General features: G+C 47.1%; 1 protein-coding gene across 4 annotated transcripts in view; it reads left to right on the forward strand.

Moving 5' to 3' along the window:
• The window catches only part of WBP1L (WW domain binding protein 1 like), a 60,351-nt gene extending 39,729 nt beyond the window's left edge, over window positions 1-20,622 (forward strand). For 3 of the 4 annotated variants that reach the window (XM_069796877.1, XM_069796878.1, XM_009912363.2), the window contains 3 exons: window positions 5,648-5,750; window positions 16,644-16,805; window positions 18,255-20,622. In XM_069796877.1, coding sequence (XP_069652978.1) covers window positions 5,648-5,750; window positions 16,644-16,805; window positions 18,255-18,994 — 1,005 coding nt within the window. In that variant the 3' untranslated portion in view covers window positions 18,995-20,622. Of the gene's footprint in view, window positions 1-3,044; window positions 3,066-5,647; window positions 5,751-16,643; window positions 16,806-18,254 lie in introns of those variants that run through there. The other variant, XM_069796879.1, reaches the window with a different exon arrangement.
• The last annotated feature ends 5,909 nt before the right edge of the window (window positions 20,623-26,531 follow it).

Here is a 26,531-nt window from a genome sequence, read left to right on the forward strand (position 1 = left end):
ATGGCATATAACCTGCTGTCAGTAAATGAAAGTCACATTTCAAAGTGTTTTCCAGGGTGTCTGTGTATTACGAAGGTCAGGATGAATAGATACTCTGGCAGGTTGAATGACACATAGAGGCCATATAAATGCAAGGTGCTCATATTTAGGGTAACAGAGGCTGGATTTCTGTGGAAAGAGGAGACAGAGCAAAAAGTTAAAATGGTTATTAGATCTCCGTGATATCAGCCACTGCTGGTTTTGGTTACCTGGTTAATGCCAGCTGAGGAGTCATCTTTTGTAGGTGGTTCGCTGCCAACTATGCACTTTTGAGCGTGGGCTGTGGTGTTTGTTGCTGCAGTTGCACATATTAATTTTCAGCTTGGAAAATAGCCACACCGGTTTGGAATTTGCTCATCTTCATCTTTCTCCTTTTCAACACAGCAACAATATTCCCAGGTTAACTGCTGACTTCTGAGAGTAGAAAAATGTGAATTGCCTTCATCCTTTTATCATAATGGTACTCCACTGTCAGTCAGTTCTCATTTCCCTCCATTTCCTACACTGGCTCCAGATGCAGTAAATCTTAACAGATTTATGGGCATTAAACCCAACCATTTAATACTGAAAATCACTGCAAAAGTAGGATAAGGAGGTCTGACTGCATCCTTTCTTGCAGTGAGGGGCAGTTCAGGCAACCTACAGACCTCTGTGAATGCCTCCTGTCTAGACCATGCCCCAGATTTTGACCTTTAATTTGTCACGTAGACCTCCAGTAAAGGTCCAATACTAAACTGGAAGGTAGAGAAAATAATTGGCTTTTTTCCCTGGCACTGACGTTAATGTTTGCCATAGCTTCAGATGTGACAACATATGGCACTGCCTTGAGTTCTCTTATACCTACCACTGCTGGATATTTTAAGGATTATTTGTAAAAGCACTTGACAGCAAAAACATGCTACTGGCCGAGTTGCCAGCATGGCTGTGGGTTTATCACAAATGCCAAATATCAACAAGAAAATGAGTTTTTTAAAAAAAGACTATTTTTATTCAAAATTGCTTTATAAAGTTTATGACAAGTGAAAACTAATCCAGAATGCCACATCTCAAATAGAGAGACTCTCCAAACACACAAAGATGAGGTCTTCCCAACTCAACCAGTTTCATGAGAAAGAACCTGCACCAGGTTTAACAAATGGCCTCTGTTGGACTGGATGGGGAGAGAACACAGATTCCAGGACTGCAGAGCCTTCTCCTGAAACCTCCTGGCTTTGGAGTGTGTGTCAGGGATCCAGTGATTGCAGTTTCTCAGATCTGCATCAGCTCTTAGGATGATGCCAAGGAGGCAGCGATGCACATGCAGCCTAGAGTACGTGCTGCTTTACAGGACAAAGCCAATACCTTGGAATTAGCTGGAAATCTTCTAGGCTTTGCAGGTGGGAGATAACGGATAGCATGTTCGGGCTTCTTAGTTGCAAAACAGGAATATTCTGCTCTAATGGAGTTGAACACTCTTTGAGAGCAGACCCATGTAGATGCTGCTTAGTAATCCTGTCTGGAGGCATCTACAGTTAGCTGAACAAAGGCTGGTAGGGAGGGATGTGCTTGTCTGGACAACAAGAAAGCAAGACTGTCCTTCAGCAAGGAAGCCTGTGCTGGAATGTGGTAGCCACTGGCTATTGGGGAAGAAAGTGCTTTCAGAAAGAAACCTTCCCCTTCCCTTGTTTTCATAAGACTACCTAAAAAAACCCTAAACCCCACTGTAATAGTTCGATAAAAACTCCACGCTGCTAAGAGTGATTAAAAAATTATCATTAGAAGTGCTACTTGCAATGGAAACTAGAAACAAAGGCAGGCCAATGAAATGTTGAGTGCTTCAACTTTGCTTCTATGAGATTATTTTTTTTCCCCCATATATACTTTTCTTACCTATAAAACTACTCTTTCAGTCCTGTGCCTTGTCCATGCCTGTTGGTGTGGAAGAAGAAATAGTGTGCTTTCATAGCACAAGCACTTCTGGTATTGTTCCCAGAAGACATTTAGCCTATAGATAACTATATTGCTGATATGTCTTAAGTAGTTACAGTTTGGCAGCGTACGACACAAAGAATGAATGGGAGAAGGAAGTATAAATAATACAACGCTGATGGTATGAAAAGTGCAGGCTGGGATTTAATTAGGAATTGAAGCCTGAATGAAGTGCTTGGCGGTAGGCAGAAGTTTCCTAACAAAAAATGTCACAGTCTCTGTCATGGCCTGTACCGATGGCAGTGCATAACCTCTTCCTTGGCTTGCAAAACAGTGCAAGAAACTGTACAGTGGCTCAGCTTTTCACAGTCTTGACTTAAGTGGGGAGAGGGAAGGAGACTGAAACACTCGATCTAAAGGAGCCACCTGTAACATGTCTCAAAATAATGCTCTCCTTGTACTGGAATCTTTGCCTAGTAGACTTTTTCCGAAGATTTGTTGCCTTTACGTTTTATCACTTTCTCTGTGCCAGGTTGAGTAACCCAGCATTGGAGGTAGCCGTGCTCTGAGCAGGGGTCGGGCCATGTGACCTGCTGGGAACCCTTCCAAACTAAATTATTCCTTGATTCTGTGAAACTGTTTGGAAACAAGGGTGACAGTTCTGGGTCTGATATGTGGCACCAAGTCTGATGGCTCCACGTTCCCAGAAACCCATTGGTGGCTGGCCTGGCAGAGGGCTGCGGAAAGGTTCCAAGAGGAGCTGCTTGGACTTTGAGGAGCATGGCTAGTGGCTGGCACTGCAAGGACTTTAAAACCCTGGACTTTCTGAACTGCTGGAGCTGAAAGCCAACTGCGAGATTATTCAAAGGTACAAGTGCTTACGCGTTAGCAAAGAAGATGGCTTCTCTTGGTCAGTATGTAAAGAAGCGCTGGACAGTAAGATTTGAACTCTACTTTAGATGGGAAAGGAGGATGTTGCTTGAGACTTGATCTCCAAAAGCAGGCAGGAGCAACCTGCAGAATGCCAGCCTAGCTGCTGAGGATCTTCTGTTCAACATGTGCACCCATCCCTGCGTAGACCTGTTTGCCAGCTGGGCTAACAAGAAGCAACCCTGCATGTAAGCATATGGCATTGTTGAAACATCATTTCCAATATAATAAGGTTGGCAAGAGGGAGTCAGGAAGTTCAAATAAAAGGATAATGTGATGAAAGTATCTAAAAAACAGGACTGCTGCAAGTTCTTAAGTGGGAAAAATATAGTGATGTTGAAGCTGTTATAGGTTGCTGCTGCAAAAAGACACGGATGTGTTCCTTACTGCTACTCTTTGAAACAGACAACACTGAATGGAACAAATTTTGAGGGAGTAAGCACAGGTGGTCAAGGACAGATCAGTGTTGTGATGCAGAGGGGTTCCTGAAATGGCACTGTGGGACTCTGTTCTTTCACCAGCTCCACGTGATTCATTTGCCAGTTCAACAGGTCACATTGATCTTCATGTGTCACAACTGCAGACCTCAGCCGGTCACTTTCTGGCTTGTGCATTATCAACAAGATTGCAATTTTGCAATGAGATCTTAATTTCTCAATTCTGTAGATATGAGAGCCAAAATCTATGCTGTTCATCAGTTATATTAACTCTGCAAGGCCCACAAAAATGAGGAAAAGTGTAAAGAAACTAATAAGAACAGATAAAAGATGTGTCCTGTTTCTAGTTCTTTTGCTGATTAAAATTGCAATTTTTGGAATGAATAGCATTTTCTGCTTCAGGCATGGTGTGCTAGCTCAACAGTGTCTCCTAAAAGTTGCTACCAGCCACTGCAATTAGAGCTGGAAACACCTCCTTACCCTATAGGAGAATATTGTGTCTACTATTGGCATGCAGCATCTCAAGGCAACAATAGAAAATGTTGCTTTAGCTACCTGTAGTAAAGCACTTGGACTGGTCTGTCCAGCAACATGTTGTTCTCTTCCTGGAAAAAGGAGGCAGGTACCCCTCCAGCTTGTCACCTCTGTGGATGAGTTTTAAGGAGATGGCCCATTGGTGCTTTTTAGAGCCTTTTGTGGAAATCATGATACCTGTGGAAGGAGGGGAAGCAGTATATCATGTGTTGAGTTGTGTTTGCTGAACTGTGCTCTCACAGGATAAAAAAACCCTTTCAAAAGCTGGTGTGACTTCTTAGGAGAAAAATGCAGCATGGAATCTTTTGTGTTGAACCTTAGGTGGCAGGAGGTTGTTTTGCTTTTAGAAGTTATATTGCTGGTGTAATATAGGTGCTCAAGGGACCTATATTACCCAGGGACCCACAGGCCCAGTGTTGGAGAAGTGCGGCTACAACCAGGGTACTGCATATTGTGGGAGTGCTGGTGTTCCCCCAGATCCCCAAATAGACTGAGTCTCCTTAAGAACTTGGTGCAGGACTCTTCTGCATTGAAACCGCTGCTTTACATCACTTGTTCAGTGAGGCAGTCCATCAATTGAAATGGACGTTGTATTTTGCACACATGGTGATTCCATGGAGGCTTGTGAGAACTGTGGCTGTGGTGCACTCACATAAAATAGAGGAATAGTGCGGTTCTGCAAGTGTTGGGATCCACCAATGTACATTCCTGCAGCCTGCTGGTTGGGTTTGCCGCTCTTTTTAGCTGGTTGGGTTTTGTTGGGCTTTTTTGTTTGGGTTTTTTGTTTGTTTCTTTGTTTGAAAGGCAGTACTTATAAAATGAATTCTTTCAACACATCTTTCAGTATAAACCTCCCCACATTTTCTTTGCTTTATAATAAGTTTTACATGAAAGAAAGTGAAAATTTTAGACTTTGTTACAGGTTGGTTTGCAACATCAATGTTTTTTATTACAATCCGTTTGTTTCTTAAGAAACTGTGTAGTGTCTTCTAACATCCAGGCTACCCCAAAGCCTATTAGAGGATGTACAAACCACAACCTGTAAAATGCTTCTGGTTTCCTGTGTTTTGTTTTGTACTTTTTCCCACCCATGTTTTCAAACTAGCAGGAAAACATGGATTTTTGTGAAGCAGTGCACCATGTAGGGGACTGAGACCTCGCACTGTAGTCCTTTTCCATCTGAAGTGTCCTGAGGACCTGCTGGGTGATACAGGACAGCTGATTTGGCTCTGCTCCTGGACTACTTAGCTATTCCAGGAAGTTTTACAGGAATGCTGATCTTATATAAAGCACATGGCTAATTATGAAGGAATCATTTTAGATTGGAATCTCACAGGAACATAGTGTAATTATCATTTAGATCTAAATGAATCCAAGCAGTCTTTTCTCAAATTGTAATGTTCTGTTTATGAATGCGTTTCCTCCACTTGGCATTCAGCCCCAGTAATGCAGCTATATTGTGTAAAATGTGGAACAAATGACATCTCTTCTTTAAGAGAATGCCTGGCTCCCAAACCATGGTAACTTTTAATGGAAAAGGAAAGGGATGATGAGAAAGCAGTGCTGACTAGATGCTAAAGCAATGTAACTCATGAGTTTGGAGATACGGGGTTTTCTTTGGAACAGTCCTTTGTGTTTTTTGGTGATCCTTAGCTGTATTTTAACCTCTTTCTGTATTTTAGAGTTTCCCAAGACCATAACTTGTGACTTTTCAAATGCTTGCAGATCATTGAGTAAAAAGATTACATTTGCAGAAGATACTGACAAAGCATCTTAAAAGTGTGTCTGTTTAATTTTAGGACAAGGAAACCTGCATGGGTGTCAACAATCAAAGTTACATATGTGAAACGGGCCACTGTTGTGGACAATCCCAGTGTTGCAACTACTACTATGAACTCTGGTGTAAGTCCTTCCATTTTGTATGGCTTCCCTTCCTAATCTGCATGGCTCTCATACCATACTACAGGTCTGGCTTGTGTCCCAGGGTTTTGTATTCAGCCCTTGTTATGCATTGCCATTGCATTTCACTGCAACACAAACCAGAGCTGACCTGATAAGGCAAGGGAAATAGGGTTGTTACAATGGGCATTGCCTGCTTTTTGATGAACAATGAGTTGTTTTGCCATGTTCATGACTGGAGATTTGTTGTTTGGTCTTCTCACTGATTTGGGCAGTACTGAGGGTACTCAAAATAACATTGTATGTGAGTGAGGAAACCACCCTTGAGGGATAAATGCCGATACGCACAACGCTAGAGTTTGACACTCAAACAGAGAATTAATTCAGTATCTTTCATCTTATTGTTTTAGTTCTTTGCAAGAATGACAGTTTAAATCTGATTTATCTTTTTAAGGCTGTACTTTCAAGGAGGGGGGCCAGGACATTTATTCTCTTCAGGACGCATTGTGTTTGGAGCACAGCTCCTTGGGTGGAGAGGGTCTTGGGCAAATCTTTTGGGCTGACAGTGGCTGAATGCTGCGGGCTGTGAGGAATGTACATTGCCCATTGTAGACCCTCTTATCTCCTCTTTCCCAAAATACAGGCTTTAAAACTACCTATGTTTCTAGTGAGTGGTTGAGTGACTATACCTGCTAAGTTCCTTTAGATGGCAGCAGGCAGGTCAAAGCAGGTCAGCAAAACTCTGGTAAAGCTATATGGAAAAATGGGAAGTTGAAAGGATAGGAAAGTAAGAAATGCTGAATTTTAAAGGCAGACTTTTAGAGTTGTGCTGGCCTGTTAGTGTCTTCCTTTCTTGAGGAGAAGCACAAAGGGTTGAACGTTGATGTTGACCTGCTGTTGTATTGCCAGGAGCCCAGGCTGAGAAGGCATCTGTCTGTGCTCCCAGAATTTGGAAATGTGGAACTCTGAACATTGTACCCCCACGTTAGAGACTGCAGACAGTTTCTTACCACACCCAATGGTATCTTGTAGCTTTTATGCAACTGTGCTATCTACTTAATTCCTTTGCTGTGCCCACAGTTTCACTTTCTCAAAGTAGTGTGTGTGTGGAAATGTGTTACACATATGAAGACTGTCACTTAACCTGGATCCAAGGACAGGAATAGCTGACACTTCATCCTTTAGTCTAGAAATATTATTTTGCTTTTCAAATTAAGGGAAGCATGGAGGACATGGTTGTAAACTAAACAGGACTCTTAATAGACTCCTTCAAGACACACTGTGCATCAGACTGCGGTGGCTGGCTGTGTCAATACTAGTGGCAGGATTTTAATGTATTGCAGACCTTTTATAGCAGCTTTATTTTCAGAGGTCTCCAAACAGTTCAAGAAATAATTCAGGACCAGGGGGCAGCTCCAGGGACCCTAACAGGCTGAGAAACAGGCATGGATACATGGCTGCCTTGGTCTGCATGGTTCAGATCGTAGTAGTTGGTAGCACAGGCAGGACAGATGGCTGGAATTTGCTCAGACTCTATGGGGATGCATGGGCAAAGCAGAGTGGGGAAGGTCAGACCCAGTTTTGGATTTGTGTGGGTGGAAATGTAGAGGAAGATGCATGTATGCAAGGGCTTACAGACTCTGTGGCAAGCAGGATCTAAATTGAGCAACAGCATGGAGTACAGCTGCTCACCAGGGCTTGTTGCACATTCGCCATGTTTCTCCCATGGACGTCCTGAAAGAGAGGCTTAACTGAATTGCATACAAACAATACAGTCCGAACAATAGCCCCCTGCCATTTTAATGGAATGGTTTTACTTTAACTATCCTTGCACTCTCAGAATGGCACAGACTTTTATACTTGGCAGTGCCTGGGTGCATCATAAAAGTTCTTGGAAGATAAAACCAGATTGTGTTAGAAGGAAGCAGAGTATTTTAGGCTTCTTTCTAGGGCAAGCACACAGGTCATGCTGAAATCATGGAATAAACATATTAGTGGCACGCACTGCTGTATGGTTCCTTGGGAGGAAGGGGTTTCTGCATTGAGATTCACATTCCTTCTGTGTTGTAGAGAGCATCGTATACCACACTGAGATGAGGCGAATAATGCAAATATGAGACCTATTCTTCAAGGCTTTCTGCAAATTCAGGCAAACATCCAACATTGATTTAAAATTGGTTAATGTTTTCAAAGCTTGCTTTGCCATTATGAGTGTTAGAAAAAAGTTTCTGGGATGGGTGGGGGAGGAGGCACAAGGGGAGCATGTCCTTTAAATAAAAACTCATGTTCCGGAGCTTGCAACCACAGCTGCAGAACTTATCTGCTGCTCCAGGAATTGTTGAGTATCTTTGGTAGGTATGTGTGGTGAAGCACTCTTAAGACCTTCAAGGTGAATAGCAGTTATAGCATGTGTAAATAGTCTTAATATGAGCAGTGAATTGGTGTGGAGAGCAACAGCTTTACATGCTTGGGAATAGATTAGCTTTTTAAAAGTTAATAATAACTTTTGGTTAATGAACAGTTAACTTAGCAGCACCTTTTAAGTATGGCTTCATGGTTGTTCTGTGTTTTGATTTTAACCAGTGTATGCATGTACTGAAGTAGCTTTTTGAGAACTTTCTGCTCCTCTTGACCTTCTCAGACCACTGGTGCTTTTGTGTGCCTGAAAACAGACGTTCTTGCTAGTCCTGTTGAATTAAATCCTGAATTTATTTACTACCACAGCTTTGTGGGGAGAAGAACCAGAGGAAGGTGGCATTTGAAATGTAAAAGAAAACTAGGCTGTCTTTGCTGGACATGCCTTCTGAAATGTGATCCTGTCTTGTGGCCACTTGGATTTTTTCCTGTAAAAAGGATCTTTTTCCCCATTTAAGAATTTGAGGGAAGTTTGTCTTTGAAAATGGCTGATCTCAGCATTTTTAGACAGCAAGTAAAGTTGCAGTAATTATAAACCAGTCCTTCAGGGTAGTGGAATAGGATGCAAAATCAAGGTATTATTTTGTTAAGGGGTGGAGTGGAGGAATGGAGAACATGATATGCCAAGCAGGTGGACAGCCTATGTTTAAAATTAGATAACAGCCCGGTTCAGATTCCCCACCCATCTCTTATTTAAAAAAAAAAAAAATAGTGCCATGTTGCCAAATAATAAAACTATATCCAGATTTTTATATATAGGTCTAATAGTTACATAAAGGTCTACTTAGTTCTTAGCTCAAGCTTGGTAGCTAGTAACATGGGGGGAAAAAAGTACAGTATGTCTCTTAATTTTCTTGGAATAGAATCATAAAAAGTAAAAGGGAAGAAGGGGCTTTACTGTAGCATTTCCTCACATAGGGAAAGGTGTTTATTTGGATGGTGGTAGAGCTTGCTCAACATTTTAGCCTAACAATTTCTTTGAGCTCCCCAGAGATCTCATGCTCCCCAAGGGGGAGATTGTGGTCTCAGGAGAATGGCAGCAGCCGCTAGATTTTTCTTACTAACAGTTTTTATTCAAGTCTGTTATGATGTGATTGTGATTTGCTGGAGTTTTCCAGTGTTCACCTTTGTCCAGGCCTGACAGGTGTCTTATTGCTTAAATGTTCCAAAAAAACACTTTTCAAAATACAGGACAGAAGGTAATCGTGGAGTGCAGTTCCCGCATTTTGCAGGTTGAGAATTAAGGCTCAGACGTTCTGGATTTTCCCAAGTTTAAGTGTATAATTTGGACTGAAAACCAAATCCAGATCTTCTGACATCCATCTTCATGTCTCTCCTTCCCTATTGAGGACCAGCATGAAATTAGACCATTCCAGAGGCTCTGAACACAGCAAGCAAAGCTGTAGAAAGTATTTTGCATGGTGTGTTTGGAAGAACAATACACTGTCTTTCAGGAATCACGGAGCATGGAAACAGGCATCTGGTCACTATGTGCAGAAGATCTCAGTTGTAGGATATCAAAGTTAGAGGGCTTAGCTGGTCTTGGGTCATTTAGGTACTGTACAACAAGCCAGCATTTGTGATGAGTGAGTATTCAGATGGTGGATATGCCTATTTTGCTTCATTTTGGCTGCTTTAGCAGTGATACTGAGCCCCTCTGTTTCCGAAAGAAAAAAAAAAAGAAAAGAAGATCTTGACCATTTGGGCCCTAGTGGAAGGGTTGTACAGGAAAAAATGTTCTGTTTGCAGGCAGCACAGTTGATGTTTTTGCTGATATTGAACATTTTGCTCATCTCTGCATGCTTCCCCTTGGAATCTCTAGACAGCTCTTTTCCCCAAAAAGCATGCTGCCAGAAAATTTTGGCAAGGATCCGGTTAGTTGCTAAAACTAAAGCAACTGCTGTACCACACACATGTTCCAGGTCAGCTTTATAATAGGAATTCATTTCCAAGACTTTACTGCAGTCTGCAGAACCCTCAAACACCACATCATTCCCGTGTTTTCTTCCTCACCCAGTGTTATCTTGTTCTTCAGTATAACTATGTTCTTTTTCAGAGAGTGATTTGCCCTGTTCCTTGCATTTCACCCAGCCTTCTGCATGATTGTACTTGCTTTCTCTTTCCTAGGTGTATCAAACATCACCTTCGGCTGCTGTTGCTCCTCAGATGGTGCTTCAGCAATAACTCTTCCATGACAAAGCCTAGCTGAAACTATAGGGCAAACAAAACAGATGTCACAACCATGCAGAAACATGATAAATAGGGTCACCAAGGGAGTTATTTCCTGATTTCCTTGTACTTTTTGTAGCCTAATCCAGACAGCAAAATCATCTTAAGCTTGTTCTGGTGTGGCTCAGTAAAATTCACAAATTGAAAAGAGAAGGCAAGCTGTCTTGCATAGTCTGACTGTGCAGATACTGACTTTTGCCCTGTGTGGCCTGCTTCCACCTGCTTTGTGTTAAACAGCAAGGAAAGGCAAGAGAGCTTGCTGGTGCTGTTTCATCCCCTGCCTTGTGTACCTCCAACCCAGCTCCTCACCAGATATCCAGATCTGTTGGTGCAGACTGTTCTCCAGATCTTGTTCCCAGATGTTCTGGACATGGTCTCAGCTGGATGTTCCCCTCTGATCTCTGTTAGACCACTGTTCAACATGCGTTTTACCAACATAGATGTCTTGGGAGGGGTAAGTCAGCTGGAATTGACTGGACTTAACAAACATGTCTTCTGGAGCACAGGAGCAATTGCTCTTCAAAGGCTCCCTCCCCAGGAGAGAGGCATAAAAACAGTGTCTGCAGATTTACTGCCTCAAGTTGACTCTCATTGCAAGATAAGCAAAGTATTTTTCTGAAATCTGTCTTCTTCCATCTTACCTCATGGCAGTGGGTGTACCGTGTATACTGGACACTATTCTGAAAACTAGAAACCAGCTGCAGTTAATGTAACTCAGACGAAAGGAGGTAGACCAGTCTGGGAGCAAGTGAGCAGGAGCTGGAGCAGTTGTCTTCAGCTTTTTTCCTTTTGCCATTGTACTCTACAAATATTCAGTAACTTTTTCCTGCAATGTGGTCAGGCTGGGACTGCAGTTCCATTGATTTTAAACTGACATAAAACTGTCACTGAAAGTCACAGTCTTTCTCTTGCTGCTGTTGTGTTTGGCAGATGAGTTTCAACCTGCTTTGGTTCTCTCAAACCAGTTCAAACCACAGTTGCGCACAATTTTGTGCTGGCACAAGAAGAAGTGGAGGAGGCAGCAGGAGATATGGAAGAGATGGGCAGGAGAGGACCACGTCATTCAGCAGCTTCTTTTTTTCCTTCTTAAAAAGTTCATAGGCCTATGGCCTGGATCCTTCATCTGGCATTCTTGAGCAGCAGCATGGACTCGTACAGGCTCATGTCTGAAGTGGCAGGAGACGATGCGGTCTCTGTGCCAAGGACACTATTAAACCCAAGTGCATCCACGTTGTGGTAACAATTAAATCTCTCTCCTATTTTTGATGATAGCATTGGCCCTGTGAAAGACAATTTTTTTCCAGCCATGGCTGACTGTGAGGCCCCCATTTGGGACATCGCTTTTTAGTCAATGAAGCTGTCCTACTTCTGCTCAGAACCAGCTCTCATGGAGCCAAAGCTATTACCCAGATGCTTGTCAGGCAGACACAAAAACACTTTGCAGTATGTTTTGGCTTGCTTTTAGGAGACTTCCTGCCAACAGAGCAATGGCATTTGCCCAAGTTTACCATGAACTTGAGGGCAGATTTCTCTGTTCCTACCCTTGGAACGCTCCAGAAAACATTCTCCATTTTGCACAGGGTAAAAGGAGCTTCCCTCAATGGGAATGCTGATGGCAACATCCCAGGCAGCAAATACAGTACAGCATCAGACTGAACATTGCTCCCAGCTTTTTTTATTCTTATATTATTTTATTCTTAAGTTTAAGCAAAACTATGGTCAATGTCCCAGAAAGGTTTTTCTTCAAGCTTTAAGCCTGGCATGTTCTTTCATAGCTGGTAGAAAACACCTCTGGTGCATGACCATGTGATGGGGCTCCCTTTCCCAAGGGTGCTGTAAACATAGCAGCCTTCTCTTTCTTGGGTATTTCCTCTGCTTGCAAAAGATGGCTTTCATGGGAGCTAATTCTGTCCCCAGGTTTTTCTGCAGCTCCTGTTCTGACTCCGAGCTTAGCATTCATGTAGAGCTTACAGCTCTGAGCCTGTCTGATGCTGGTTAAGAGGTTGGTGGTACTTCTCTATTTTTATGAAAGGTTTTGATGCTCTGGCAGGGAAATCTCTTGGCAAAACTGAGCTCCTTGGCTGTGTCTGATTCACCCATTGGTTGCATCATTATCCACCCATTGGCATCACCAGTGAATTTGACAGAAAATATAGCAGTGTTTCTCAGGACTGAGCCTTTTTTTGGACTGGAGAGTGTTTCAACTTCTGACTCTTCCATAAACCAAGAGCAAGCCTGAAATTGCCTTCAAGTCTGATGGCCCCCTGGTGCTTGTTTAGCTCCAGACTGGTGCATCACTTCTGTCGATACTGTCCATCAGCAGTTGTTTTTCCAAAGACCCTATTTGCTCTCTGCCTGTCATGTTGCCCTCAAGTTGCTGCAAGCTCTTGTTCCCAGCAGTCACTGCCAGATTGGCAGTGGGAAACGCTCTCTCTCAAATCAGACATTTAATGGCAAACTTGGCTCAGGATGCCCAAAGAATCCCAACCTTTTCTCCTTTTCCAGTGACTGCAGCGATAGCTGAGCACAATGCAGCTGAAAACCAGCTCATGTCCATTTGGGAAGGAGGCACGTGTTGAAGAGCATGGGGAAGGCTTCTGGGGACAGTGAAGGCAACTAGAAGCCTAGTTTTACTTAGCTTTTAGAGGCCTTTTAATGCCAAACTTCTGTTGCCTTTGCACATCTCACCCATTTTCAGCATGAGGCAGAGCCAGTACCTGCTTTTGTCACGAATGAGGTGTTAGCATGTACTGCTACTGTGCTCAGCCTCCACGTTTCCTGCTCATGTAGTGTTGTCTTTGGGTGAATTTGAAATTCCCCTGCTTCCCTTCCTGCTAAACGAGCCGCTGGGTGCATGGGCCAGTGGTCTGCTCGGCTAACCTCCCTGCTGCTGGTTTGAAGCCAAGCATCACCAGGTGTACAAATGCACAGCTCAGCCCTGGACATCTTCACTGTTCGCTCCATACTTTTGGACATAATATTTACAATTGCACTTGGCCTTGTACGCATAGCTTTATTCCAAATAAATGACCATACTATATATTTGCTAGGCTTTTACAGTTTTTCTGTTCTGCAGCCAAAATTGCAGCTGTGCCCAAACTTCTGGCTAGGGCATGTTGTAGAGCCTTTTATGGAGGCCCTGGGCTCCCAACGCCATGCTGGGCTTGCAGCCAGAGCTGCACCCCACCTCACCGCTGGCACCTCTGCTCAAGCAACAACCGAGGAGCCCCTCGTGTGCCTCAGCACCTGTGGGTGTCCCATCCTATTGCTTCCTATGCGCTGAGGGGGGGCTTTCAGCCCTGCAGTGCAGATGTGCTGTTGTGTGACAAGGTGGGGCCAAAGCCATTAAAGAGGATGCCAGAAGCCAGGCCAGCAAGTGGCAGTGTGGGCACATGCTGCTGACCTCCTGTGATCATCCAGGCAAGTCCTTGGGCTCATGCCGAGTCCGGGGTTGAGTAATTCCTAGAAGCTCTAGGAAGTGTCAGTGGTTAATGAAACCAGGCAGTAAGTGGTATTAGTGGGTTATTTTTCTGGAAATTCCCATGAAAAACAACAGATCTCATCCATTTGTGGTTGTGAGCATGCATAGAACCCTTTGCACAAGAATGGAGGTGTTGTTCCTGGCACCATGGCCAGATTGCAATCCAGTAAATTATGGCCTGTTTACTTAAAATGCCACCTGCGGTTTCAGTAGGATCCAACATTAATTTATTATCCTGAACTGTTGTATGTTACTGCCTGTTGTTTACAGAGTTGCCGCACGTCTTCCCAGGAATGGCTGAGCTTACTTTGACCCCTACTCTGAGCTTGTGCATTGGTTTGTCTGCAAAGCACTTTGGGATTTCTTTGGAATGGGTAGAGAAGTTTTCTAAAGAAATACTTTTTTAATCTTCTGGATGCAGGCTTGGGTGGGAGCAGTTATTCCCTGCAGAAAAATTCGGCTGCTACAGCTGAGATTGCTTAACAGTGGCAGTTCTCCAGGACATCTTAACTAACTAAGTGCTGCTTGCAACCATTGCATCTAGAGTCCTTAGGAAAGGACATGATCAAATGTGTTAAAAAGCATCTGTTTTCATAACTGTAGCTAAAATCCCTGGATAGCTGGGTGTAATTTTCCATTGTTTTTGAACGCATGATCACGGACTGCTCTTTGAAAATAAGGAGTACTTAGAAGATGAACTGCAGGACTGCTTCAGTGCATGGTGGCGTGCTGTGCTAATGACCTGGTTTTGATGAGTGTGTTCTTGCTTCTTCAGCAAGCAAGAGCCAAGGGACCTTCTCTTAGCAAGAAATAAAGTGTATTGGTGGAGTCTTCAAACTGCGAGACTGTGTATTGGGTTTGCGTGCCCAGGTTTTAGTAGTGAGGGGGGCTACAGGGGTGGTTGCAAATGCCTGGCTTTGGAGGGAAGGGTGGACTAGACCAATCCTTTTAGCTTATATAAAAAGACTTTTTTAGAAGCAGGAGGGTGTTTGGAGGGTAGTGGACACTTTCTCAGCTCAGTTTGAAGGAAGTGCAGAGGGCATCTCAAGTGCTTCGTCCTTTGCTTCTCTGGAGCGAAGATCACAGTCTTCTTTCTGCCCTTCATGGTACAGCTGAGCAGGCTGGCTAGACAAACAGCCTAGGAACCTTGATTTCCCAGCCAAGCAAAAAAAATGGAGCATGTAACACCTTCATTTGATAGCAGGTTTTGATAAGTTCGGGTATACGGCAGAATCCAGTCCATTAGGGAAATTGCTTGTGCAAGGCAAGAGAGAGATTTCAGTTTGCTGTGCCAAAATACATGAAGAATTTGGGTTACGACACAGGGAGGTGAAAGTCCCTGCTCAAAACGCTCGGAGGCATGATACGGCCTATCCAGTTCACCTACAAACAGCTCAGTTCGGGGCTCTGAGATGGGTGATATGGGTGGATTGCACTTTGTCCTGAGCCAGAGCAATACTCCTCTCATTCTTCAAATTCCTAAACTGTTCACCTTTCCCCACCCAGCTCTTAGCAGAGAAAACATCACTAACTCGGCAGGGGATGCTGAAAACATCAAGGTATTGTAAAGGTGGGACTAGAGGTTTTTATTGGGGAGAAAAAAGCAGTTTGATCTCACAGGGCAGAATGGCCATGCTGAAAATGGGCTGTAGCACAAGGAGTCTTCTTTCTGTCTGTTTGGGAATAACGAAGAGTGGCAGAGGTCTTACCGAAAGAAAAATGGTGTTGTAATCTCTGCTGAGGAGTGGTTGCTAGGCCTACATGTTTCTAAAGCAGGAGCTATCCTGGAATCCTTAGCTGCAAAAACTGGGCTTAAAAAAGGTAGAGATTACAGACACCTCTGAGGCAGGTAGAGCTGTGGGCTATAGTTGCAGGAGACAAAAGCCTAATCTGGAGTGAATGTTATAGCTCTTTGAAGCGTGTCTGGGAAACATTTTTCTAGTATATGCAAGCATGAAGGGGGATTTGCGGAAAGGGGGAGTTACTCCACATATTGGAGGCAGTGGACAAAATTCAGGAAGTGCTCTTTTAAAATTCCCTTTTAAGGAGCAGTGTACGTACGGTACAACAGTACACAGAAACCAGCTGTGACCACAAATGGAGCAGAAGTTAGGTTTCTTGAGGATTCAGAGTGGGGGGCTAGTTTAATTTAATTTTGAATAATTTAAGACATTGAATACAAAAATAAGTTTTAAAAATATTTTGAGACATTTATGTAAAAAGAGTATGTTTTTGTTAAACATAACAATGAAGGATTTGGGCTGGGAATTAGAGCAGTGCAAACAAAAGCAAAACATAGTGCTTGGGGTTTTTCTCTTCTTCTGTGGTCAATCTGCAGAGTGTCTTTTGTGTCTTGATTGTTATTTTCAAACTGAAGTGGCTGTGGGAGACAAGTTCAGTGCTATTCACAGCTCTGCTCATACTTTTGGCTAGAAGAAATGATATCCAAGGGGTGGGAGCGATGGTGGGGGGGAGCTTAGCCCTGTCTCCATATTTTGTTCTCCTCCAGAGTTGTACCTATTGAACATAGTCCACATTGTACCAAAGTGTGTACAGAGTTACCCTATTCTGTCAAGACTGCCAGAGTAGCAGTCACCCATGCAAGCACGTCCATGTCAAAGCCTCCTGGCGCAACATGAATTTCTGCCTTTAGAGTGGTGCGGGGTTCAGATCCAGGCTTTACAGTGATCTTCTCCATTGCCGTCATGGGGTTTCCTGGGTTTAGATGCGGCTCTCGCACTGTGGATAACACTTGCTCTCCCCCACTGCAGGGTTTTGGCTGGTGTGGACCATCATCATCATCCTCAGCTGCTGTTGTGTTTGCCATCACCGACGCACCAAGCATCGTCTCCAGGCCCAGCAGCGGCAACACGAGATCAACCTGATCGCTTACCGGGAAGCCCATAACTATTCAGCCCTGCCATTTTATTTCCGTACGTATCTCACAACGTTTTTCCTGGAGGTTGTGGGGAGCAGGGCAGCAGTGAGTTTCCTGTGTTGGGTGGAAGTGGGGAGCAGTGGTTGGGCTCAGCAAGAAGTGGTGGGCAGCTTTGCTGCCTAACCTTGGCTTGTAGAGAGGAGGTGGCATATTCCAGCTGCTGGATGCATTTGAGCCCCCTTGAGTCTGGAGTTGAACCACACCAGCTACAGCATCTTCACACCCACCCTTGATTTGGCTCTGTGAGTGCAGTGATTCCCTGGGTGTTCTTCTGGGAAGGTTCTTAAAATAGCTCATTCAGGACTTTATGGATGCTCCTCCTTTCCAGCCTGCACTTGCTGCTGGTGGGACTGAGATGTGGGAAGTGGCTTCATGAAATGCAGTCACACAGGCTTGGTGGAAGTGGTGCCTCAGCAGGGACCGCGCCGGCTCCCACTCTGTGCTGCTGTTCCCAGACCATGCTGCTGGTGAGCAGCCCTAGGACTTCGCATGAAGGAGCTGTTGTGCACAGCTCAGGGAAAGTACAATCACTTTGTGCTCTCCTTCATGCCATGCTATGCTGTACTAGAACAGCAAGTCTTGGCCTTTTGACTGGAGGTACCACAACTGAGTTTCCTGCAATGGACTGTTGAATTGCATGTATGAACTTGCTTTTCTTGTTAAACTCTTGCAGCCACCTCAGAAATAATCCCCAACAGCCTTTTCCTCCCCAGCCCCGGGGATACCCAATTGCACATGAAAAACTGCAGTGCTGTCTTTAAATGTTTCCAATATTTAAGTCCATTCTGTCTATATAGACTGTTTTGTTGCCTCTTAAGAAATAAAGAAAATCTTTCATAGATTTGAGGGGCTGTAAGTAAAATAAACCACACTCTCTTGCCACTACCGCCAATTTATTCTGACTGCACCAGAAAAACTGAATCCAGCACTAAAACAACAACCAAAAGTCAGGATCTTAAGTTCCTTTAACTGCTCACGTCTCTTCATATTTGCACAAAGCTTTGTGAGATGAAATCTTTACTCTTGAAAGTGGGAACTCAGCTGAGAGCCAGTGTTGGAGAGGGCTGGCAAGTTATCTCCCAGGTTGTTCTCTTCAGCCAATGCAGGCCATCCCTTGGTGTGGTTTATGGGGCTGTGTTGGTGGTGGTGGGAGGTTCACCTGGTAGCCCTAAGCATAGACTTGAGAGCCAGGAGATCAGGCTGCTGTTCCCAACTGTGTCCATCTCCTCCTGTAATGGTGCCCTTCTGTGCCATGACTGCCGCTTCTTTAAAACATGACACATTCCATTTGGGCCAAGTTTTGGCACCCCTTGTAAAGCCTGTTGAGCTGTTCAGCAGGAAGCTCCCAGTAGATCACAAATGACATACTGACCTGTACTAATGACTGTTTTCCTGAGATAAGCTGTTCATGAAATAACTTCTCCTCCTTGTCTCCCACTTTTAGGGTTTTTGCCAAATTATTTACTACCTCCCTATGAGGAAGTCGTGAACCGACCACCGACACCCCCCCCACCATATAGTGCCTTACATCAGCAGTGCGTCCCAGCAGGCAGCAGTAGCACAATCCCGGACACACCAAGAAACCTGCAGCCAGCACAGAGCAGCTCAGCAGCACCCAGTGGCAATAGCAGCAGTACTGACAACACCGGGTCCCCGGGCCTTGGGGACCCTGAGCCCTCCACCACCACGCTGGTCGAGCGAGCAGTTGCCAAAATGCAAAGCATTGAGCCCGGCGGTACCAGTACAGGAGCCGAGCTGGTGGAGAGGGCCAGTCCCGATAAGGATACGGAGTGCAAGGAGGAACTGCTAAAAGGTTACAGCTCTGAGAGCTTAGAGCAGAGCAGCGCCATTCCCGACGTGAAGGACAAGACGCCGGGCAGGCAGCGCCGTTTCACCGGTGACTCAGGCATCGAAGTCTGCGTATGCAACCGGGGCCATCATGACGACGACCTCAAGGAGTTTGACGGGCTCATCGATGATGCTCTGGACGGGCCCCTGGACTTCTGCGACAGCTGCAGTGGCCGCCCCCACGGGGACGAGGAGGAAGGGCTTTTTAATGCCGTGGAAGAGCAGCACCGTGAACACAGCCACCACCACCTGCCTCGGCAGCCAGTGTGTGTACTCTTGAACACAATAAATGAGCAGGACTCTCCAAACTCTTGTACCAATAACTCCCCCAGCTAAGGTGGCAGAGTGAAAGGGAGAATCGGGGGAAAATACAAAGAAATAAAAGTGGAATAAGAGGATTAAAACTTTAACAGGAGGAAAAGGTGATACAATCTTCTTTTTTTAGTTTGTTTTTCTTTCTCCCCTCCAGTATAATTCGGGGACTAGTCCTCGAAGGCCCGGCTTGCAGGGGACGGGTCACTCTGGGTTTTGTTAATCGTGTCCATCCTGCTCTGCGGGGCAGGGACTGATGTTTCTCAATGAGACCTTCTAACAAATGGAATTTTCCCAATGGTGATTTTGGTGATGGTTATTATGAGTTTGTTGGTTTTAGTTTTCTGAAACACTGCTTTATCTCGCAATCAGTAAAGCTCAGCAAATCTCACCCTGGGAGGATGCAAAATCACCGTAAGGCTTCAACCTCCAGGTGTCTTCCCAGAAGCAAGCAGCTTCTGACAGGGCCGGCAGTCAGTAGCCCAAGAGTTCTGGTTTGATATAGTGCTCTTGAGGCATTGGGGATTTATTTTCATCTTAGTTTGGTGGGGGTTTTTTGTTTGTCTGTTTGGGGTTTGGTTTTTTTGTTTGGTTTTTTTTTTTGGTGTTAAGTTTTCCTGAAGCTGATGAATGCCTGAACACATCAGCCCTATAATCTCTGGTGCTTCAGTGTTTAAGACAGCAGGTAGGAAATTTCCACTTGAAGATGATGACTGAAGGACCAGTTTCTTCCAGAATGAGTGTTAGTCTACCATAAGCAGTTTGAAAATAAAGGGTTTGCAGAAGTTTGCCTTTATATGTAATTTTTAAAGACAAGTGTATTCCTTCAATGCCTCTAAGAGCACAGTTAGAAGTAGAATCCAGGCAGCTGGGCTGCCTTCCAAGTACTGTGGTCTCCGAATGACCTTCTCCCGGTGTGCTGCGAAAGGGCTTGGCTTTATTTTTTTCCTTTTTTTGTACCCCGAGAGCAGCACACTTGAGTTAAGATGACAAAAAAAGAACAGGGCTCTCTTTGGCCAGCGTGCCTTCAAGCTTCAGCGATGCATGTTGAACAAATGGAGACGAGAGCTCCGTCCATTGCAAAGGGATGACTTACCATGTAGATGTGGAAGACCTGTGCAGTATTTTTTTTTTTGATCCAAAAGTTTGGTGCGATTCTAATGTTGACCACTTAAAAGAAATGAATGTCTGTTCTCTTTTTCTTTCTCTCTCTCTTTTTTTTTTTTTTTTTTTATGGTGGCAACTGGCTACTGTATAATGTCTGTGAGCGTGTGTGTGTGACTGCAATACATGCATGCGAGTCCTACTGGTAATATGAAAGCCTGCTGTAAGACTGCAAGAAAATTTACTGTAGCTTTGCTTTAATAAACGGTAGAGATTTTGTTAGTAACAACCTGAAGGAAAAAAAAACCACAAAGAGCTGAAACTAACATTCCCTAGAGTGCTCGTGTGGAAGAGAGCACAGTTCAGACTATGTATCTTGTTCTCGGGTTTTCTCCCCATCCCTTTTATAATTATGATCATCCAGATCATTACTGTTATGGGGAAAAAAAATTGAAAACTGAACACAGACATAGAAAGATCTGATTGATTGAAAACCAAAATCAGTTTTAAATAAGGTGGAAACCAAAATATAATGCCTTTTCTGATAACTTGCCCATGTGTATGTGTATCATTTTGTGAGTTAAGAACAAGCTTTTTCTTTAGTTTGTGGTTTTGTTTTTTTAACTGGAGGTATGTAGCACTGTGCTGGATACAGATGACAGAGCAAGACAAGTGGTGCTCATTTCAGTATTTTACCCACACATTTGAGGTGGGCACTTTTACCTTACAAGGTTTAGGAGAATCTCACTCCTTTGCCTGTCACAGCCTATCTCTTCCATCAGAAAAACTGATGAAGATGGCTTTTCATTTTGTGTCTTAGGGTGCTCTTAAGAATGAAGGACTTTGATTTGGATTCAGGAGACCTTGTTCCCGGATGCCTGGAGCATGAGTGGTAACAGAGAGGCTGTGTTTGCCCCAGAGCCGGGCTGGCTCTCTGTGCACTGCAGCTGCCTGTGGGCTGGTCACTTCCAGCTGTGTTTACCGACCCCATGTATCTTTTGAGAAGAGAATTAAAGACTCCGGTGCCACCCCTAGGAACTCTCTACGTATTAGCTTCCTCTGTGGTGTGAGGAACAAAACCAGGTGCCAAAAAGCACATCAGTCCTTATGGAGTGGGGTTTTACTGCAGTAAATCCTGGGGACGGCCCCGTGCCAGTGGCAGACCCTTTGCCAACATTTCTGTTGGCATAAGACAAAAATCTCCGCTTTTGCCTTACTGCCATCCCACTAAGGGTGCGGGAACCCCCCACTTCTTCTCTGGACATAGAGGTGAGTGCCAGTAAGCCAAGCTGATGTTTCTAATCTTAAAAAGTCAGGAAGAAGCAGTGGTGTGCCTGTTTCATGACTCCTGGAGGCTTTTCAGGCTTTTAAAGACCATAAACAGGGCACAAACCATGTCTCTTAAGCTTGCATGTGCCTGAGGAGGAGCAGGACTTTCAGTGTGGCTCTCGGTGCTTCAGGCTTTTAGACCTGGACCAGGGGCAGCTGGTGTGGGGAGGAGGAGTGATGCAGGGCAGGACACAGGGCAGATGAGCTCCTCAGAGGCATTCTGGCTGGTGACTCTTGAGTGGGGAAAACACGAGCAGGCAGAGGACTCCCAAAGCTCCAGCTTTGGAGCTTTAGAAAGGTACTTGATCCTCACATGTATCCCTTTGTAGAAAGCCAGTGCAGCCCAAACAGAGCTCTTCTCCAAATACACACTGTGGGTGTAAAATGCTGGAGATGTGAGGACATGGGCAGGTGTGCATCTGTAACACCGGAGCACCAAAACCCACCCATTTCCAGCTATAAGGGGTGAGTGTTCTATGGCAGTCCTGAATACGTCATTTCGAAACTGAGTTGCAAACCATGCGGCAGGATTGAGAGCAAATTAGTGTCAATCCACTGCTCAGTGTTTTTCTTTACAATGTGCTTTAAGTGTTGATGCCAATAATACCTGAAGTCTGTTTTTGCCAGAGTCCATGGCAGCACAGCGGTGCTTACACGGCATGTTTTCAGCTGCTGAAATTGGCTCCGAGGCCAGAGACCCGGTGGGCATCCTGGTGGCCTTGGGGTGTGTTGCCTGGGGACAGGCACTGCAGAGCACCGTGCTGTGGCTCAGCGAGAGGGTCCCCTGGGCACAACGGGGGTTCCTGGGACCGGTGGGTACTGCAGCATCGCCTCAGTGTTCCCAAGGGACTCTTCGGCTCCAACGATGCAAACTCTGCCTTTAGGAACACCCGTGGTTTCCTGCACCGTGTCGTTGCATGTTTGTACAACCCCATGGATGGGTGTTGGCTGAAGATGGAGGAAGAGGAGGGAATTCTGTCTCTTGGTGCTTGCTGGCAGCCTGCTCTCAGAGCTCGTACCTGCCTAACTTGAGGCTAAGGAAGGCTGAGGTACAGTTAAGCTTCTGCGTTACATGTAGTCATCGAAAACTTCCTGGGGCAGGAAGCCCGAGCAAGCCTCAGGACAGAAGCAAAAATCGGCAAGCTCCGCCAAAAGCGTGAGGCCGTGCTGCCCAGTGCTGGGAGCTTTGGGCTCCCCAGCTGACCCTCGTCCCTCCGGGACGTGCCTGAGCAGTGAGAGCCTGGGCTGTGCTTGCTTCGTGCCCCGTGCGGCCCGGGCTCCCACAGCCAAATACCCTCTTCTACCCCCACCCCTGCTGGGCTCGTCCCACGGCAACCTGCTCCTGGCAGAGCCTGGCAAGGAGCCGGGGCACAGTCCGGCTCCGGTGAATAAACTCCCTTTGCCTCTTCCCAAAGCCTGCTGCCTCCCAGCCCTCGCTCACCCTCCCTGTGCAACGCATCCCAGGGATGGTTTTCTCGCCCCCTCCCCCCTTATTTTTTTTTTTTTGTTTATATAGGAAAAGCCTGGACCGGGTGGGGAGGGGGGACGCTCTGGCGGCCCCCCAGCTGGAGGCAAGCCCCGCAGCATCCCACAGCGGGCAGCCTGGGAAGGCCAGGATGAGTCGCCTTTCTTCGTCAGAGCTGGTTCCCCCCTCTTTTGCAGCACAGATCTGCGTCTATCAGATGGGACTGGTGCCCGCACCGGGGATGTCGAGGCAGTGGTGCAAGCGCTGCAGTCTCTGTGCCAGGGGGGGTCACAGGCTGCCAGGTTGTTTCTCGATTTGTTTTCGGCTGGCGAACAGCTGTGTCCTGAGGTTTGTGCTTACTCAGCTCGCCTGGCGCCCTGCCCGCTGCAGAGCCCACAGGTATTTTGAGCGTCACCCGGGCTCTCCAGCACAGCCCAGGGCCATCTGCTGCCTGGTGCAAAGTGAAGCCCCTCAAACTTGGAGGACTCCTGAGCTGAGCCCCAGAGTGCAGCTGGGTCAGCTGAGCGCTGTGGGGGTGGCTGTGCCCCCCAAAACGAGTTTGTGTGACGGGAAGGCTTGGGCTTGCTTTGGCCGGTGCCCTTGGGTCCCGCCTCGGCAAGCTGTGCCTCTGCTTCGTGGGTACCTGGGGTACAGTGTGGGAACAGCTGTGAATGAAAAAGCTTCATCCTTTCCACTGTCACTGATTCCTCTCTTGCAGACCTCCTCTGCCACAGGGACACAGAGCTGCTGGTTCCTGCCCCCCCTGAGCTGCCCTCCCAGCCCTTTGGCACTGCTCCATCCCGTCCTGGTTCCCCTCGTGCAAAGACCCCGAGTGGCCCCAGAGGGAGGGCAGGGACCCAAAGCAGGCTGAGCTGATACAGCAGCAGGATTATTTCAGCAGCAAAAGCCTTGGTGTTCCCAGTGGCTGCCCGAAACCTGGTGGCAGATGCCGGGGTCTCCTGTGGGCGTAGCTGCCTCATCCCCCATTTTTGATTCTCTGGGCTGCCCAGTACCCGGTCTGAACGAAGCCAAAGGGCTCGTCCAAGGTGGTGGATTTGCATGTCTTGGGTCTGAGGGGACCCTGACTTCTGCAGGGGACTCAGGGGGGTGGGAGGAGGGAGAAGGACACCCTGGGCCAGATCTGGCACTGCCCTGCCGCTGGCAGCCCAGGTGAAGCTGTCTGGTGGGGCTAGGGGTTTGGGTGCAGTCCATGGCCCCAGAGCGGTTGTCAGGACATGAATACCAGCCGGATGATTCAGCAGCGTCTCTGCCCATTCCCAGAGTGGGGAGCAGCCATGCTGGCGGCTGTTTACCAGCTCGCAAGGTGCTGGGCAGCTGGTGCTGGGTACTGAACCCCCTGCGGCGGCATCTTCTTCCAGTCGGCCGGTTGGGAGGAGGCAGGCTGGGGCAGGGGACGAGATGCCTCGCAGCAGGGCTGGGCTTGGCGTGACGGAGTTTGCGGCATGTGGCTGGTCTCCAGGCCCACGGACAGCAAGTGCTGGCCCTGGCGAACAGGGAAACCCAGCTGGAGTGCGAGTTTTGTGCAAGCGTCTGTGGCTGGAAGTGTCCTCCAGTTTAGAAACACCCCCAGTCCCAAAGTCCCCATTTCTGCCTCAAGGTACTCGCTGGCCTTGAGCGCTTGCTGTGAATGTGCGCACCTTGCTGCAAGCGCCTTTGCAATGGCAATGTGTGTGCAAGGTGCCAGCCCTGTGCTGACTGGCAAGGAGAAAATCCCTTCCCCTACCAAGAGCAAATGCAGTGCCTTGGCAAAGGGGCACAGGGGTGCTGGAGGTCTCGGGCGCATGCTCCTGGAGGAATCACGGTGCTGTGGTTGCTGGTGACTGCAGGAGACTGGAGAAGAGCCTCCCTGCTGGCACATGCTGCTGGGGACAGGATCTGGGGCAGGGGCAGGACCAGGCTGGCATGGAGGTGCCAGTCCCTTGGGGAGGCCCAGAGCATCATGTTTAGCAAAGTTTTCCCCAAATCCGCTCTGAGCCCAGTTCCCCTTCACCCACCCAGCTTCAGGCTGTGCTGGCAGAGGTGGAGGGATTGGAAACCCAGCAGCATCCCTGGTGTGGTGGAAACGGTCAGGGGAGCGGGAAGGAGTGTGGGGATCAGCCCTTACAAGCCAAGAGAGACTCCATGCAGCAGCAGCGGGGCTGGGTTGCTACCGCACTCCCCTCTGTCCCGCTTCTGGTGGGTCAGCTGCACGAATCACCCCAAGGATTGCCCCCGGGGCACGTGTGTGCGTGGCGGTTCTTCCTCCAGCTCCTCCCTGCCACCCTGGGCCCCCACGAGAATGGACTGGGAGGAGGGAAGGTGCTCCCAGCACTGTGCTGGGCTGCAAAGGCATTGCCTACATTGTCCCTGTGCCGTGCCGCGGGCTGACAGGACCCATTTGGCTTTAGATGCCAAGTGGTGAGGAGGCTGGGTGAAAGCGAAGTGCTGGTGGTTCGAAAAAAAACGTACGCTTTCACACACGGAGTAAAAGTTTAGTGGTGGGGAGGTTTTATGTCAGTTTTCCTGCCTGCTAGCAAGAGACAGGGCAGGGGGAAATAGAGAAGGGGGAAAATGTAGGTGTGTGCAGGGCTGGGGGTGCTGGCATTGTGCTGGGACTGTGCGGGGCTTTCCCCTCCGCCCTGGCTGCTTTCCCTCCAGGTGCCCTAAGCCATAGCTGTATTGCTATTTAGTTAAATATTAAGAGGTCAAGTAATAGAGAACCAGAAACCTAATTGCATGCTGCTCTCCATGGCATGGTGGTTTTAGGCAAAAGCAAACACGGCCCCTCGCGTTACAGGAAGGTTATGCTGCTCAAAGTGACGGCCATAATCCAGCCAGTGAGCATCGGTGCTTGAGACACCGTGCAGGTGGGAGATGCCACATTGCTGCACAATGAGTGTCGGCGGTCCCCGGCTCCATGGCGCCCAGGTGCTGTGCTGGGGAGGCCACAGCTGAGCTCAGTCCGTGGGGTCTGGGTGCCTCTGGGTACTCCTCCGTGTTCTTGAGCAACAGGAGCCCCCGCTTTTGGCTGGAGCTGGGGCTGCCTGCACCTCCCCGCAGCGCCTCACACACAGGACGGGGTCAGACAGCCCTGCGGCCCTACAAGGTGCTCATGTTCCCTCTGGAAGGGGCTGCATGTGTGCATGTGTACACGTATCCATGTGTGCATGCAAGCACATATGGGCATGCATATGTATGCATGTGCCAGCAGGCATAAATGCATCCCTGTGCTTTTGTGTGCATACACACACTTGTAAATACATGTGTGTGCAGACACCCATGTGCATACGCCTGCACGTGCCGGCAGAAGTGTGTGCGCCTGCGTACCACGGGAGAGGAGCCTGGTGGGAGCTAAAACTGTAGGAACCTCCAAGCTGTTTCCTTCTTTTTCCCCAAAAGGAGCAGGCGGGGGTCCCACTGGTGGGGGCACGCTGTCCTGGGATGGGGCAGGGGATGGCAGGGCTGGGGGAGCTCTCCATGCCCCGTGGTGGGCTCAGCTCCCAGCCCATGTTGTATTTGTTCTCCCTACTCTCAGTGGGGAAACTGAGGCAGGGGCCAGCCAGGGTCACCCACCTGGGGTCACAGCCACCGGGCATGGCCTGGGCACCCCTAACCCTCAAACTGCCCACTGGTCACTTTTCTCCCCTTACCTGGCTGGGGTGG

This window comes from Haliaeetus albicilla, chromosome 11, assembly GCF_947461875.1.
Source record: "Haliaeetus albicilla chromosome 11, bHalAlb1.1, whole genome shotgun sequence".
NCBI lineage: Eukaryota > Metazoa > Chordata > Aves > Accipitriformes > Accipitridae > Haliaeetus > Haliaeetus albicilla.